Raw genomic sequence first — 18,611 nt, 5'->3', positions numbered from 1 at the left:
TGATTGGCTGCTTAGAAATTAAGTGTTAACGAGCAGTTGGACAGGTGTACCTAATAAAGTGGCCGGTGAGTGTAAATTATACTTTGGCTTGGCTTTGGATCCATTTGGTGCGATCTTCTCAGTTATTTCTTGTTGAATAAGACGAGCAGCTGATGAACTGTAGTTCTGTTTCAGACAGCCTTCATTCCCCATTCCTGAAAAATAGCCACACCTTTTTACACACTGAAATTTCAGAAGGATTCTCTCTGCTGCCCCTTATCCTCTCTTCTTCACTCCTGTCCAGGTTTGCTCACCATTGTCCCTTCTGAGTAGAAGCTGCCACTGGGATCAACAAGCAGCCAGAATGTATGGACCACATGGTTTGAAAATCAGACAAGAACACAGCAGCGCTATAATTGTCTCCCACATTTACTATGGATGAAGCTCCAGTGTAATCCCAGTGAGGCATACTGTACTTTGGTGTGGCAGCTCCCCTCTGTCCCTCTCTTGATCCCTGTTGCTGTGTCTTAGCAGATGAAGACGGCTCCGAGCTTCTTAGCAGGACTAAAAACTTCTGGTCCTTCCCATTTTGGGATGTTGGTGAGTCAGGTGAGTAAGGTTGGTGAGACTTTTCCAGTGTTTTGAAGTCTGTGTCTAAGGCTATCAGCAGTAAGCTTCCCCCTTGTGGCCCTAGAGGGCCCCTCCAAGCCATTTTACATCACCCCAGCACCTATAGAAAGGCATCATGGCAGGAGTATCTTAAAGGTTAGGGCTTCCAGTTTTGACTGACTTGTTTTTGTATCTGCCTTAGCAACACAAATGAGCAATTTCCCCGTGGATGACACAGCCGCTGTGGGCTATGTCAAGGCCCTGGCCTCAAGTCGGCAGCTGATATGTCTGGTTAGCAGGACTGCCCTCAAGCGAAAAGACGAAGCATTCCTCCGGAGTATCCTGCTGCCACTAGAGGGACTGTGTGTCAATCTCTGGCGGGACCGCAGAGCCTCGAGAAGGAAACAGCCTTCCTCCACTGTCCAAATCATCTTCCCTCCATGCTCAACAACACCACCACTGTACCACTGTTGGCTTCCAGTACAGCTGGAGTGGAGATGCGTGGTCCCACTTTATTTACAGTCTATGGATTGGCCAAGCACATACTGCACAGCACAAAGAATGGGGGAATGAGTGGATAAGCCTACATGGCTTAACAATGGCTCCACGTGTTATTATAGACCTAGGGTAACAACAGAACAAGAGATACCGGGGCGACCTCTAGCTCACCCAGTACAGTGTGCACCTCATGTAGGCCAAGTCCTTGGCAGCGGTCGTCGGTTCAAATCTGACTTTGCTGCACGTCCCCCCCCCCCCCCCCCCCCCCCCACCCTTTCCGGTCTTCAAGCTTTCCTGTCTATTATAAGCCCAACAAATCATATTGACAACTTTATACTGTCTACATTCTCAGCCCACCTGAAAAGGCAAGTATAAAAACAGACATCTGTAACCAGGTTGGTTCAGTGGTAGAGCAGGCGCACATGTACACAGAGGTTTATGGCTCGACAAAGAGGTCCACGGTTCAAATCCAACCAGTGACCATTTCCTGCATGTCTTCCTCCTTTCTCTCACCTTTCTCACCTAGCTGTCCTGTCAAAAATTAAAGGCGGAAAAGCCCCAATAATATAATCTTAAAAATTAAAAACAGAGGACCGTGTTAAATGAAAGATGCCAAGAACTTGCTACAATTTGGCAACATTCATTCAAGAAAACAACAAGATTTCTTCATTATTATTTTACAAGGGCAGTCAGACTAAGCATCGCATTCTCTGGATTCAGTTAGCACTCACATAATATCAAGACATGTGAAGACAGAGAAATGGCATAAAAGAATACTCTCAAACACTGGGCTAGAGGCGCCTCCCTCTAAGTGACACCTAAGGAATAAGCAATGTGATTACCTCAGGGAACACATTTCTCAAGGAAAAAAAAAATCTACATTCATATACTCTTTCACTGTAGGCATCAATATGTGATGCATAATTTATGATTTTGGTGCATCCGCCCTCAGTCTGCCTCGACAACATCTACAGTTCTTTTGAGTTCCTTCATTTCCCAGAATGACTTTCTACGTGCCCTGGAGAAAAGGGCTCTCTGTGTTGCACTGTGTTGCATACAGTATGTGTAGAGCATGTGGTTTGAGTAAGAGCAACCGCAGTGGTGTTAAACATTTCATGGCGAAGCAGAAGTCAGCGATGGATCAATGTGTGTAATGCACGGTTCAGCCATCAAAGAGGTTGTTGTACTTCACATCCACGAAGAGGCAAGCTACAAATGCATTTCACAGGTTACAGCTATGTGTCATGGGTATGACGGCTGAGTCTACCCAGAGCTGTGTCCTAATTCCATGTAACATAATAATTCTAAGCAGGTCTTGAGACATTTGCTTGATTTGTGAGTGTGCTGTTTATGGACTCTGTTGTCCCAAAATGCAATGCACAAAGGAAAATGGTGCAGTTACTCACAGCTGCAAAATGTTTTAACAAATTTTGGATTCAAAAGCTCAGTGAAAACCTCACAAAACAAGCAAACAAAAAACTGTATAAGCCATTTGCATTCTCTTGAAGTTTAATCAGCAGCCATTTTCTAAAGCTTATGTAAGTTTGATTGACATCTCTCATGCCATGTTTGCCCATCTGGTTCAATTAGGTCTCGTTCATTTAGGAAATAAACTGTATATAAAGATGGACGTAGTGTCTCCACTTCCTCCCAACGTACAAAAGTAAAGCTAAAAATCCCAGTCAATCCCAGCCCATGGCCCATCCCCTTCTCTATGTCCAGCATCAACTCCGGATTTAGGAAGGTGAGAAGATTGTCATTTAGTCAGATCAACAAAACCAATGCACTTAGACAAGGTGAAAAACTAGGTCTGTTGCCTCAATGGTCACGGTTATTAGACACTTACATTAATCAAAAGCTAAACTGAACAAATTTATCAATGTCTGCTGAATATGACAATAATCTCATTTCTGTTACCGTCTGAACTCCTGCTCACGATCATCGGATTTTTCTTTGTGTGAACTTTGTATGACCACGGGGGAAATACGTCCATGAGCACAGTGTGTCGGTCACTGGAGTACATTTTGTTTTTATTATCCTCATAAGATGCAGGATAGGTCACAGAAACTGTCCAATAGATGAGTTAACCTGTCAGTCCATGTGACTTTGTGTTCACAACTCTTGGTTTGTTTGTAACAAGTCCGCGTGAACCCATATTGGACCAGAGCCAAAAGGAAACTATGGGTCTTTATTCCCTTTGGTTTGGACTCAGGGAACTGAACGACAGGCAAAACGACACAGTCGGGGCAAAACTAATGAGCATATAAATGAACGGTTACTCCACACTGCATTTTCAAATATTTCAACGTGATGCGACTTCTTTTACTGGCCCACACTTGACCCGCACAAAATACGAACACCACCACACAACAAACTGTACCCAGAAATGGAAAGTCTATGGCTAACTGTTACTGAACAGTGTGAAAATGTTTCAGAGTGGACTTTTCCATTAATGAGCTAATCCTTATCATTCACTTGCTCTGTGAGAGTGTGTGTTTGGCATATGGGGGCAGGGAGGGCATGTGCACACACACAAAAACACAGTGGTTAGAGGAGAAAAAACCTGATCTTCTAATCTGTGGAAGACAGCGCGCCCAGATACAGGCCGGGGCTTTGATACTAGCTCCCAACAGAGCTTCATTAACCGTGGAAGTGCACCAGCCTCTTTTGCCTGTATTTACTTTCACTTTCTCAATGTTATTATTTTATAAATCTAGTGGAGATGATTGATTTCCTGTACAGGTTGATTCAGTGCTCTGTGGAAGCCTTTGACTCTTCTTTTCATTTTAGCTTTAAAGAAACACATTGGACACACCTCCATTAGGTAATCATTTCCCTCTCCTCTACGATAACACGGCAATGTTCCTCCCATATGCCTGCATTAATCACCATGATAATAACCTTCCTCTGCCTCTTCACAGCTGAAATAAACCAGATAGCACATTCAGTAACGAGAATGAAATATGGATTCTCACCACAATACACACATGAATAAAATCATCATTTGTCTCATAACATATCAGGCTTACTGTTATCTGAGATAAAATACCGTGAGGAGGTTTGTTTAATATATAAAAGGGTTTTCAAAAAATCATTAAAGGATCATTTTAGTTTCAGTTTTTTTTTACTGCAATGAAGTCAGACGGGTAGGAAGATAAATATTAATTTCCAGGTAGATCTCTCTCTCTCTCTCTCACACACACACACACACACACACACACACACACACACACACACACACACACACACACACACACACACACACACACACACACACACACACACACACACACACACACACACACACACACACACACACAATGAAGTCGGTCTGTAAACTGGAATGGTTGTTTCCATAAAACTGTTTTTAGTGATGTCTTCCCTTTGATCTAAGAAATTTACATTGTGAGTGCAAAATGATTATTATTATACAAAGTAAAGACCCAAATTGTCCTTTAAGATGAATTTTTTTGGCATGGTTCTGGGGATGGCAGTGTTGGTGTGTTAATCCACCACTTTTGGTCCAGACTGAATCTCATATCTAAATAACTATTGGAGGGACTGCCCTTTCATTTGGTGTAGACAGGCATGGTCCCTAAAGGATGAATAACTGGAGATCCGCTGACTGTTCCTCTGCTGCCTCCAGCATGTTGACATTTGTGGTTTTTAGTGAAATATTTATTATTCAACATCATCAACAACTATTAATTGGACTGCCATATAATTTGCTACACATGTTCCTCAATCTCTTTCAAGGCTGGACTACTGTAATTCCTTCCTATCGTATTGCTCCAATAAGTCCCTGAAGACTCTCCAGCTGATCCAGAAATCTGCAGCGCGTGTGCTGACAAGAAGAAAAGAGATCATATTTCTCCTGTATCAGCTTCTCCACATTGGCTTTCTGTACAATCCAGGGTTGAATTTAAAATCCTTCTCCTGGTCTACAAAGCAATCAATGATCAGGCCCCATAATATCTTAAAGAGTTTATGGTAACTTAATGTCCCGCTACAGCACCACGCTCACAGAATGCAGTTACTTGCAAAAAGTAGAATGGGAGCCAGAGCCTTCAGCTATCAGGCTCCTTTCCTGTGATCCAGCTCCCGGTCTGGGACCGGGGACCAGAGCCTTCAGCTATCAGGCTCCATTCCTCTGGAACCAGCTCCCGGTCTGGGACCGGGGACCAGAGCCATCAGCTATCGGCTCCCATCTGTGAAACCAGCTCCCGGTCTGGGACTGGGTACCTTAGCCTTCAGCTATCAGGCTCCATTCCTGTGGAACCAGCTCCCGGTCTGGGACCGGGGACCAGAGCCTTCAGCTCTCAGGTTCCTCTCCTGTGGAACCAGCTCCCGGTCTGGGACCGGGGACCTGAGCTTTCAGCAATCAAGCTCCTCTCCTGTGGAACCAGCTCCCGGTCTGGGAACGAAGACCAGAGCCTTCAGCTATCAGGCTCCTCTAGCCTGGCGGAGAAGGGTGTATAGCTGCAGACACGCCACCCCTTCTTCTCTGCTTCTCTTCAGTGTTGTCAAATTCATCTTTCAAATTCAACCTTTATAAAACTGCCCTGCACCAGCTCTTAGATCTGCTGTAATAGTGCTAGACGGCCAGGGACTTCCTTTGACACACTGAGTGTCTCCTTTATCTCTCCATCCGTGTGCCTCCATGTCCCAGAAAGGCCTGTTACCAACCTAGCTCTGGAGAGCTTATTCTCCTTATGTTTCTTTGGCCCGCAGTTTTCCTTGGATTAGGGTGGCATCTAAATCAGGGTTGCAGCTGTCGTTGTAGTCCTGCTCCGCACCCTGCTACATCCTGCTATGCCCTGCTTTGCCCTACTATTTCTAGTCATAGTTCCATTCTTTTTATTGTAACTATAACCGCCACTATTTATCACACCCCCAACCGGCACCATCAGACACCAAGCGCCTGGATCTGTCAGAGGTTTCTCTCTAAAAGGAAGTTTTTCGCGCTAAATGTCACGCTAAACGTCACGCTAAATGCTTGCTCTTGGGGGGAATTACTGGAATTGTTGGTTCTTTGTAAATTATAGTGTGATCTAGATCTGTCAAGTGTCTTGGGATAACTCTTATGATTTTATACTATGAACATTTTTTAATTGAAATTTGGTGATCCCCTAACTTTGAATTTGTCAACATTTCCCAATATTCTTAATTAGGAAGGGCAGAAGTTGGAAGGTGCATGTTTTAAACAGAGAATACAAACTTCTGCCCTCCAGTGGGTGATTTAGAGTCCCTCTATTTAAACACAACAGGGTGAAGAGTTCTTTTCTAGCCGGTTCTCGCCAGTTACCCAGTGTGCTTTGCTGAATGGTCTCAATGTTTTATTGTTTTGTTTTATGTGAATACTAGTTTACTAGAGTAAGTTAATATTTGAAGTAATGCAGGGAGTGTGCATTTAGTTTCTATACTTATGTTTAAATAACACTGTTAGTGAGTGGCTGTTAGGGGGCGGTTGTGGCTCAGTTTGAAGGTTGGTGGTTGGATCCCTGGCCCTGCAGTCCCATGTCGAAGTGTCCTTGGGCAAGACACTGAACCCTGAGTTGACCCTGATGCTGTGTGTGTGAGTGTGTATCTGATGAGCAGGTGTGAATGTGTGTGAATGTGTGTGAATGATGGATGGTTATTGTATTATGTAGAAGCTTTGAGTAGTCGCTATGACTAGAAAAGCGCTATATAAGAACAGTTCATTTACATTTACATAAATCTTGTGAAATGGCCCCCATAACAGTGGAGTGTGATGTGTAAGATGAGAGAGCAGAAGTTAAGTCATGTATGTCATGGTTGTATAAAAGCAACGGTTACCGAAGCGCAAACCAGAACAGAAGGCATCAATACATTGTTGGGGAGGGTCAAACCTTTTTTCCCAATCATTTTGGAGACTCATAGAAAAATGTATTCCTGGTGAAGGAAGGGTAATGTCTATTTTTACAGAAAACCCCAAAATGAAATAAATAGCAAACAGTCCCTTAAGAAGTTGCGCTAAGATTTTGCACCCATGCTAAAGGGTGACAAAAAAAACTTAAAGTTTGTTGGATAATGTTGATGCCTATCTGTATGGTGGTTCCGATAATGATATGATTAATAGGGGGCAACCTTGTTTACACAAGGTTATGTCAGACAGCTTTTTAGCTGGCACATCCCATTACTCCTCTACACAGCCTTGCATCTGATAAGGGCCTGACAGTGACACAGTCCCCTCAGTAATTAGCAGCACAAGAAGGAGCCAAGGATCAATGAGTTTCCCATTGGAGGGATTCTGGCCAGGGAAGACCAATGAGGGAATCAGAGGAGATGGGAAGGCGAGAGTCACAGGTTTCAGATAAAGTGCAAGAAAAAAAGAGAAAAAAAAACACTGCAATGATTATTTGCACTGGCTAGATTCATTTCTCGTTACTGTGTTAATACACTCCCACTCCCGGTTTGCACATTAAATAGGCATTACTGGTCCAACAGCAGGGACGGGAATGATGTGTTCATCCAAAAGCACAAGTCTGAAAGCACAGTTAGCTGAGTTAGCCCCCAGTGCAATTATCTATTTGAAATGTATGAGGAAGAAGCGCTGGTTATCAATTCACAGACTAAGGCTGCAGTATAATGGTTGCATTGTTGCACTCAATGAATACAAAGTGTGTGGAGAAGTTTTTAGCTCAATAATTTAGACTGTAAATCTGCAAGGTTATCTTAAGTCTCTGTGAGCCCTGAAAGTCAGAAGTGCCAGCGCTTCCATTCTGTCCCTGCTGATGTAATGATAAAACCAGTGAGGTGTTTCATTACTCCCACACCCCTCGCCGCTTTAATGTCATAGACACTCCAACAGCCTTTACAGTATCCGTCTCTTGGCATCCCAAATACGTCTGCTCCCTTCGTCCTCTTGCTGTTTGCTGTTTGCTATTGGTCATGGGTAAACACATGTTTTTTTTCTCTATGCCAGGCACATGAACGATTTGCTCTTGCTCAGCGCTGACTAAATGACTCTAATTGACTAAATGTGTCATCTCAGATCTACTTGACCCCCCCCCCCCCCCCCCCCCCCCCCCCCCCCCCCCCCCCCCCCAATGATTGCCCCATGGCCTGAACTTTGGAAAGTTTTCAGGGATGAACTTCAGAGTGTTGCGAAACTTTTTTCTGTCTCCTGATTTTGTGTTCTTTGGAAAAGAACATTTAATGTTCATCCATTTCTACCGTTATCAAAAGTTGATAGCACCATCCTTTAAGTCAGCCAGACAGAGCTGTCAAAAGAGAACAATATTCCTTTTTCTGCCTTCTAATACTCCACACCATATCTCTGCTCTTCAAATCACTGAGCATTACTTTTAAATAAATTAAAGTTGGATTGTAAGCTTGCGTTTGTCTAAGTAATTGTGCCAACTTTGATTTAAGGGAATGGAGCACAGTTAGGCATAATTGTTAAGTAATCAATACTAATAAGGTAGAAATCATTTCACTTTATTTGGGTACTTTTCATGCTCTCTAAAACAGCTCTGTTAATCCTACAGAAGAGTTTGTCCTTCTATGATACAAAACTTAAAAACAAAAATAGACAAATTTACACATTTTTAACTGCATTAAACGTTTCAATTATTTAACTACTCACAATAAAGAGCCTTCAATTTAGAGAAAAACCCTTCTGGGTTCAAATCTCAGTGTCTTTCATTCACTCTCCTGAATAATACTCAGAAAAGACTCACATGGAATATGCAAACGAGGAAAATGGGAAGCATGAACACACATGTATAGATAGTACACAGGTACATACAGTACATACAGTACATATTACTACTTGGACCAGTGGTTCCAAAACGTTTTTATGTCTAGGATCCCTAAACCGACATTAATTAGACCGCAGATGTTGTCCTAGGGACCCCCATCTGACAGGATTTTTGCTTTTAGATGTTTTCTTACAGAAAATGTTTGAAACTCGCAACCAAAGTAGTCATCCAATCCGTCATTGTGTCACTTAGGGATGGGATTATAGTGAAAATAAAGGATTCCTTTTTTGCTAGGGACCCACTGAAACTCCTTCAAGGACCCCGGGGGTTCCCGTACCCCACTTTAAGAACCAGAATTTACAAAAGAGCATCATCCACATTTTTACCAATGGCAACTGTAGAGAATATAAACCGTCTGGTTCTGAATGAAATGCTCCTATACTCAACATAAAGTGACTAAACTGGACTCTGCTTTTAAATGGTGTTAGTTCTTATATTGACTTACATGTCCCTTTTTATGCTCTTTAATTAATGCCTTATTTAGCTAGTTTGAAGTGTTTTGATCTGCAATGCATCGACTTCCAAAGCCCCCTTTTTAATGGGGGGGCTGCCTTAATCAGCCATTAACCAAAACAAGAAGCTCATAAAAATGGCGATTATTGATTCATTGTCAAATTGACATTTTAGTTCTATTTTTCACTCACTACATCATCTCTTGATGATTCCGATGGTGCCCTGATCTGCTGAGAGTAAACGTGGCACCAAAACTCCATGAGAGACAAAGCACCAAAGAGTGCAGCAGAGTGTGCCTTTAGCCAGAGAATCCCATATAAATTCCTATCGACTGTGCTTTAGCTGCCCACATGGGGGTCAGTTCTGTGACATCCGTTTCATTATGAGCTGCTCTGTTATGGTTGTCCACCAGGAGCAGCTGCTTTGATTGTGCCACGCGGACAGACACGCACAGAGTTTTTCATTCCTTTTATTGTGTAAGACTGGACATCGTATTGAATACCAGCGTAGGAAGAAGTATTCAGATCCTTTACTTAAGTAAGAATACCAATACCACACTGTGAAAATACTATGTTACAATTAAAAGTACTGCATTGAAAATGTTACATAAAGTATTTAAGTATCACCAGGAAAATGCACCTAACCCTAAGTCTAACCCTACCTTGTATGTATGTATATATGTATGTATGTATGTATGTACAGTATGTATGTGTTATTTGTTTCTGTATTGTGTACATTGTATACACCATCAACTAAAGCAAAATCCTAGTAAGTGCTTCCTACCTAACTATTTTCCAGCTTCAGATTCTGATAGTTTGGACTCAGAGTTTGACTGGATCACCCAGTCACCAGGTGGAGCTAAAACGCTGCACATCACAAGTGGAAGCTGTATTTACATTAAACCAGAGAGTGGCTCATCCAAGTAAATACATTCCCTTCAAGCAAGGTCATCTTCCGACAGCATTAATTATCACTTTATTATCTTTGGCAGCAGGCCTCCATAAAGCATGCCAGAGCTCAGATGATGTTTTGAAAATGAGAAGCGTCTCAACAGTGACTGCTGAGAATTGGAATCAAATTTAAAAAAAAAAAAAAAAAAATCAGGGAACCTATCTGATCGTAGACAGCTGGTCCTGTTTTTCACAATCAGCTCTGGAAAGTGAGTATTAATGTCAACCCCACTTCAAAAGGTTCCTTTGATGCTTATCGCCAGCCTTGACTTGTTGGTCGCAAGCTACGACAGAGATATATATCCACGAAAGAAATATAACAAATCTAATAACTGAGCGCTTCAACACCAAATGGAAAACAAATGACAAGGGCTACTTCAAGCTATTTTAGAGTGCCCATGTTGTAAAAAAAAAAAACACTTCTTCTGGGATTTGGGGGGTTATTTTGTGTCTCTGCTGCTTCCACACACATACAAACTTGAAAGAAAAAACCACCCATGCTGTTTTGAGTGAGATCTGGTTTCTGAATGTCCCCTGTCTTCAGTCTCCGGGTGAGCTGTTCAACATCTACACGTCTTTCTACGTCACTAGAGATGAGGTGGCTAACTGTACCATGCTAGCTCCTTCTCAATGGCAAAACACTGCTCCAACTGCCACTAGTTGACCATAATCTCCAAAAGAACTACTTCCTGTCCCTGTTGTGCAGGAATTTCACAAGTGGCCCTGGTCTACAAGAAGTCTCCCAGCTGATCCTGCCTTGGACTGTCCAAAGCTGGACAAAGAGTTATCTAGCTGATGGGATCGTACCGAGCTACTGAGCATGTGCAGCTCCCAGCAAAGATAGGATAGAAGTGGGATGTCTCACTCTCGAGTTAAACAAGTGAGATGTCTCACTCTGGAGCTAAAACAGAGACCTACACACACAGGGTGAAAACAGGATCTGCAGCAGTGTGCAGTATAACAACAACATGGTGTTTTTTGAAAATGAAACCATGTAAACCTATTCTGGTACAACCTCAAAATACAATTATGAACCTGAACATGAGCAGAATGTGGGTCATTTAGGACTTCATGAATATGCATATCTTAATTATCGCAAAGGTAAAACCAAAAGGATTGTTCTCAATCATGGTCTGGAAAGACCGGGTGATGTCAATCTTAAGGTTTTAAATGCCCAGACTCATCTGACCCCCCCCCCCCCAACAATCAGCACCATGTCTTCTTCTAAACTGGCTTCTTTTTTATGCACATTAGTACACATTTTTACCTGGGGTGCCCAAACTTTCAAACTATATAATATAAATAAAATTGAATTGAATTATGATAATGCTGCCTTTTTTTTTTAAATAGTTGTTAATTTTTCTTACTATGACTTTTGTTCTTATATTTTGTACCTGTCATTTTATTTCAGCTGTTTTTATATTCTCTTTAAATGGTTTGCTCTTTAATGTTTTATGTAAAGCATGTTGAATTCAAATAAACATGGTTTCAATTGAAAGATTCCAAAGGACGCCATCAAAAAACAGGATTGTATTGACATGCACATAACAAGGGGTAATACAATACTTTTGCAGTACTTTCTATGTACCTGCAGGGCTAGGTTCTCTGCGTGTTACCAGGACCACTCACCTATGAAGTTGAGGTAGCCTTCTCCACCCAGCCCATGAGTGAGGAGGCGGATCATCTTATGAAGCTGTATGCCGCGGTCGATGACAGGTGTCATGGCAATCAGGGAACTCATGTTGGTGTACATCTCCTTGTCCATCAACCAGAAGGCCAGAGTCTTATCCCCAACCAGAGCCTGAAGAGGTGGATTATGTTTTATGACCCACTGCAAGATAATCCACACTTTGACACTATAAAGTGGGATCGGGGAGGAAAATCGCCTACCTGATCATGACTTTCTGCATAGGCTATGCATTTCTCTCCATAGCGCCTGTTGGTCAGTGTGTGGACGATATTGCCCATGTCCCAGTCCTCATCCTTTAACTCCTTCAGGATCTGCGGAGTGACAGAGTTGGGTTATTGAAAAAGGGTTTGATAGATGTGTAGCTGAGAGATCCATTCGGGCTCTGACTGATGTCTAAAGCTCAGTATTTCAGGTCTGGCACTCTTTCTTACCTAAGTCTTTCTTACCTCTTTCTTCTAAGTTTTTTTCTGGATTACACTTCTCTCTCAGATCAATCTCTGTTTTGACATCTCTATATCCCCACTGTGAGTTATGTCTACCTTTGAATGGCGGAAATGGAGTTTTTAATAACTTCACTACAGCCCATGGGTAGTAAGGCATCAGCTCTCCCTTCCTGAGACGGACAAGGTCAGAACCTCTCATCCAAACGGAGGGATTCGACAATAAATCCCTCCATGGAATCAATGCCCTGCCAATGGCCTGCCTACATGCACACTTCCTGACCGAAAGGAGTCATTTTCAGAGGTCAGAGGGAAACAGGGGGGCCACCAAAACATGCATCTCGAGCACATGTGCCCACACAGTGCTGCTATATAGTTCTAATAAAGAAAAAAAGAGCGCAGGGCAGAGTAAAGATAAGCACATAGACTGTAGTGGTGGCGGGCATGGAGATGATGTAATAAACAAGAGAAATGTTGGAAAGCCACAGTATCAATAACATTTCTAAATAGAAAAAAAGAGAGTTTTTGCCCTCCAAGAACCCTTGGTGATAGTATGCAGCCTGTCTGATTGGTGGGGGAGTTGCAGAGTCCATCTCAGTGACAGCTTGAAGTCTGCTCCGTGGAATTTGCTGTGACAACTGATTGACATGTCAGGAAACCTTTATATTACTCTACAGAGCCATAATCCTCAGAGTAAAGACAGTAAATTGTGTCGATCAATATGTCTGAGATGAACTGGCCGGTCCACCTAAATAGAGGCTCTGCTGTTCTATATATCACCATCTGTTCACATTCACTCTTCTTCACCTTAGCCTTGTGTGGCCATATTAGGCGTTGCCAAAGCCGCCAGAAAACCTCAGCCAGGCATCCCTCGTCTACATGTTCTACAGATTCTCAGACCTTTGAACTCCCTCTCAGCTCAGTGCACTGCCCCAGATCCTCGAGTCAAACCTTTGCTGGCTGGTAACAAATGTCCTGAGTTAACAAGCAGGCTTTGACACAGACTGGCTTCAACCATCCCCACCAGTTCATGTCTGCCTGTTTTTCTTCCATGTAACTGGATGTTTATAGTAATAATAATTTTGCTTGCACCATGTTATATTGCTTTAAAATAACATGTTTATTTAGTTTAGTGAAGCTTGTGGTTTTGAGTTATAAAGTCAAGAACATTTAATGTTACAGAGAAATGTGAGAAGATTAAAGCCAAGTGTTCAGGCACATTGAGACAAACTAAATGGATATGTAAGGGATGAACGGAGCAAAGGGGGCTAATACTAAGTTTTTCCCAAATATATCAAAAGGCAAAAATGCACATACAAAAAAGGAATGAGTAATATTTAATATTTCAGCATTTAATTTGGCTTGAGGCTTAAAAAAGAATCTTGAAGATGTGTAACAAAACAGATGCTTTTACAGTTCAAGCTCTATATTTAATGTTACCGTATATTGATAATGAGCAATACAGTTGAACATAAAGGACAATGAAGGACAATTTAGGTTTTTACTAGAACATGGTTACATGCTTTTAAGGTCCAATGTGTGAGAATCTCTCCCATCTAGCACTGAGATCATATTTCGCCATAAACTCTCTCGCGCTACGCAGTTCAAAGTAGGTATAACAGCTAAAGTGGCCTTGAATTTGTGTGGTCCTCCATGTTTCCTTCTTCAAACCTGGTGGGAAGCGGTGATACTCGTTAGCACCATTAGCTGCATATGCAGCATATCGAGCATTAGCAGCATTAGCTCCACTGGGAGTTTATCATGTGACAGGGAAAATGCAAAAGGCGGAGGAGTACGTCCTGTATGTCCCTCACCAGATTACGTATTTCAAGATGGAGCATGAATATGGAGCGTCTACCCCGGTTCATGTGAATGCAAATGTAAAATGTCAAGCCAAGAGGAATACTTGGAACTAAAGGTGGTGGTAAATATTCATAAAAAGGACATGGTCAGTGATTCAGTGTCTTCAACATCTGCACCGCCAGCAGCCGGGGAATGACTGTACCGGTGCTGTAGCAGCACTTTCTATCTAGGTGTTGGTTGGGCGGCCGTGGCTCAGGTGGTGGAGCGGTCGTCTACCCACCTGAAGGCCGGTGATTAGATCCCTGGCCCCTGCAGTCCCATGTCAAAGTCTCCTTGGCCAAGACACCCCAAATTGCTCCCGGTGTTGTGCCATCGCTGTGTGAATGTTAATTGAAACGAAGTCTAATGTGTGTAATGTACTGTAGCTGTAGGGAAGTCCTGATGGCTCGTTTAAAGGCACAGTTTCTGATACCGTGTACCTTTCTCTGTGATTAGTGAGAGCGTTGTGATACTTTAAAGTATTTAAACTGATTTACAATAAAAAAAAAAAAGAGTCATGGAGATACCATTTCAAAATAACCACTGTAGATGGGTCATAATTACCAGGTGTCTACTCTCAAGACATTTTTTAAACAAAAGGTATCTTGTTAAAGCAGAATGGATAAGTAGCATCATGGAAAGGTAACATATGGATAAATTCACTAGTCATACAGTTTTAAAGTGAATCCCCCCCCCCAGTTCCAATATGAAGGCTAAACGACTGAATCTGCAGGATATACCCCGGGGATCATCCAGGGCCGCCTCCACATCCACGTACAATCAGACACTTTACACTTCCTTATGAGTCATTACAATTCAATTTCACCGCAAAAAGTGGTCTGGGAGCAATTAATCTTGGAGTGGGACTGTCGGAGCGGAGAAAGGAGTGACTGGGTTGACGACTTCCCCACCACCAGCTCACCCACATCAGCCCCGACCAGCAGAGCTTCCTGGCACCACTGACACTCCACTTCATCAATGATAATGAGCAGCGCACAAATCTTACTTTACAAGCCTGCTGTCAGGAGCCAACCAGAGTGCCCAGATTAATTAGGCAGAGCCAGAAATAAAATGAAGGAAAGAAAAAACTAGCAGTGCAGGATGAGGTCATCGCCCTGCCACTGACATGCTGTGACTGATTCAAGATCCTCTCTACTACCATCATATGGTGCTGGGAAGGACTCGGAGGCTGGCGTTTGTTTAGTGTTAAGCTCTTGTTTTACATTTGGTGGCAGTCCAAGCATCCTTTTTTTCCTGTCTTTGAAAAACACTATTACTTTGTTTGAGGTTAAGTTGCTATGGTGAACTTCTTCTCTTTCCACGCACATTACCGCCCGAGATGAGCGAGCAACGAAGGTGTGCACCACTCAACCGCATGGATCGAGCTAATCCCTCCCTACCTATATATTTTCACAGATTTGAAATGATCTAATAAAATAAGCAGGAAGCTGAATTGCTGACGTTAAACGAGGCAAGTGGAGGGTGATGCCGGCTGAGGGGGTCAAAGAGAGTGGGCGCCCCTAAAAGGCTGACATGTTTTCATGAACAAGCTGAGTCCATCAGTGCAGGTGGAATTGTATCAAGTCATATTATTTGAAAGTGATTCCAGTATGATGGACAGAGCAAAGTATGTGCACCAGAAATGGATTCCCCCCCCCCAAACAAATAAGAAGAGAGTTGTCCAGGCTGAGATTTTCATTCAATTAAAGTAAATGGAGGAACAGAAACACAAATCGGGACAATTGACTCAGAGGTCATTCACGTTGAAGAGTGGCGAGAAGCAGAGGGATGCTGGAGAATTCTCTGCATCGCCTTCTCTTCTCCTAGCCGCGACTGGCGAGCCCTCCACCTCCTCCACCTCTCCGTCTCTAATTGTTTCAATTACATCTCAATCTACTGGAGCTGGAGGGAAGGGTGCTTGTTAAATTGGAGGGCTTTTGTAACATTATCCATTAGGAGTGACAGCATTTTATGGTCTTAATCAGATCAAATCATCCAAACTTGTGCTGTGCGCCTTATCTGCTCCTCATTAGGATATCTTAATTTTTCACAGCCTGTTGTCCTAACAGGCTGCTGCAGCCAGTAAATGAGTCGTATCAATCAGTCATGTTGAGGACCAAACACAGCGTGAGGCGCCGCTCCAGGAACCAGGAGAGATTCATTGGTGCGCACATGTGAATCTATAAATAAGCCCACAGCCATGTTGAGCTCGCTCTTTGTCTGTCTCTTTTTCCTTCTGTCTGTCTATCTCTACTTCCATCAGTCAGTCAGTCAGTCAGTCTCTATTTCCATCTCTATTTCCGTCAGTCTGTCTGTCTGTCCATCCATCCATCTCTTTCTGTCTTTCTGTCCGTCCGTCCGTTATCTTGAATGCCTGCCCTCCCCGCTCCATGTCTCTAGCCCCCACTCCAGGCTCCACTTCAGTCCATTCAAATCCCTCCCTAATTGACTCTCTGTGAGAAAAGGCAAGGCTGGCCCTGAGTGCACTTCACTGACTATACCAAGGCATGTTCATATCAATGCTTCCCTGAACAGAAACACAAGCATTTGGCGGCTCGCTTGCTCTCCTTGAGCTTTACGATTCACGTGATGTCAAGTCTCCTCAGGGAGGCAACAAATGGAATAAAAAAAAATGCAACCAGAAGAAGTATCCAAACCAGGATTGCAGTATAAGCAATACGGTTTGAAAAGTAAAAGCAGCAACAACCTGTCCAGAGGGGCGACCCGAGGATAATCCTGTGAAACCTTTGCTTATTTTAGAGCAGTGGTTCTCAAACATCAAGGACCCCTAAACTGACAGAAACTAGACCAGGGTCCAAGGGTCCCCATCTGAAAGGACTATTGATTTTAGATGTTTTGTCAAAGAAATTCTATGAATGATTCTATGAAACATTGTGTTAATTACGGATGGTATTGTAGTAAAAATATGTTATTTCACTTTTAGCTGGAGACCCCCTGTAACCCCCCTCAACCCCCACTTTTGAGAACCATCATCTCAGTGGTGCAGCACTGCCTGGCGCACAGCCATTGCAAGCACCGCCGAGGAAGGTCAAGTCTAGGACTATCTCTCTCCCCTGCCCTCCTCTGCTACTCGTTTCTCCTCCCTCCATCCTCACTACTGAGTACAGCCCACCGCTGTGAGCGACAGACTTGATTAACGATGCATAGACTTCCCCCATTGAGAAACACAAGAAACTGTAGTGCAAGAGGATGCACGCTGCGCTGAGGTCACACACTCCGCTTTGCTTTTTCACCAAAATATGAGTAAATATAACTTTCAGTGTGTAGAAGTTGATAAAAAGGCACACATAGATACAATAGATAACCCTGTCAGGCATTCTGCAAATAGCATTTTTCCTTAAATATCAAACAAACGAACAATAAAGAAAAGTCCTCTTGCCCTAAACGCACGCACACACACACACACACACACACACACACACACACACACACACACACACACACACACACACACACACACACACACACACACACACACACACACACACACACACACAAACACAAACCCAGAGATAACCTGTTGCTTGTCTGCATTCCTACAAATGTACTTTCTTAAAGCCCCATTGTGTAACTTTATGGGTTTAGTCTTGTAAGCGTAGAATCTTTAGAATGACTCGGAAAACATACGAGTGACTCGCCGACATGTTGCGCCTCCATCTTTAAAATACATTTACCAAACAGGGACATACAGTTCTTCCGTCTTCTACACACTGGCACTGTGAGGAATGCCAGGGAGGGGCAGATTTGAAAGCGTGTTGTTATGGAGGATAACGGTTGTCCTCTAGGACATGTAACAGACTCGCCAAGGAAGTTAAAAAGAGACTTAAAACAACAACGCGACAGGCAAAGCAACGAGACAAAAGTTAATACTGGAGTGGCTTTTCCAAGATGGAAAGATCTCCGAAGGAGCAAGGATTTTAAAAGGGACGCCAAAGTTCCCTGCTGTCTTCTCTAAAGGTCATTCTGCCATGTGTGTAAATTCAAAGTTTTATAGTTTCTTGGCTAACTATAGCATGGTTGAGCATAACGCTAGAACGACGTCTAGGACACTTTTCCATATGTGTGGTGATTTCCCTGGCAGACCACTCACATCATGTAACACAGACCAGCTACAGCTGGAACAGCTGCGTGTAACCATGGAGATACTAAGAGATCATTTTGGTTTCAATCTCATTGTTCATACTGCTCAAAAAAATATTAAACACACAAACCTTGCTTCTCTCCTACGCTGTAAACATGGCCTCACACTATTAATCTCGTATGATATACAGAATAAGCACTGGTACGTCACTAATATTAGCTTGCATATGTATGGGAACCTGATAGCTGACCGGAACGGGGGGGG

At 43.0% G+C, this 18,611-nt stretch overlaps 1 protein-coding gene across 1 annotated transcript in view; it reads right to left on the bottom strand.

The window, feature by feature from the left end:
• gbe1b (glucan (1,4-alpha-), branching enzyme 1b) overlaps window positions 1-18,611 on the bottom strand; it is a 107,141-nt gene that overhangs the window by 37,476 nt on the left and 51,054 nt on the right. The window contains exons 11-12 of the mRNA XM_034867664.1: window positions 12,164-12,274; window positions 11,903-12,074 (exon numbers count right to left, since the gene is read on the bottom strand). Coding sequence (XP_034723555.1) covers window positions 11,903-12,074; window positions 12,164-12,274 — 283 coding nt within the window. The remainder of the gene's footprint in view (window positions 1-11,902; window positions 12,075-12,163; window positions 12,275-18,611) is intronic.

This window comes from Etheostoma cragini, chromosome 3, assembly GCF_013103735.1.
Source record: "Etheostoma cragini isolate CJK2018 chromosome 3, CSU_Ecrag_1.0, whole genome shotgun sequence".
NCBI classification, from domain to species: domain Eukaryota; kingdom Metazoa; phylum Chordata; class Actinopteri; order Perciformes; family Percidae; genus Etheostoma; species Etheostoma cragini.
Note: the sequence above shows the minus strand (reverse complement) of the source record. Positions and strands in the feature narration are given on the sequence as shown.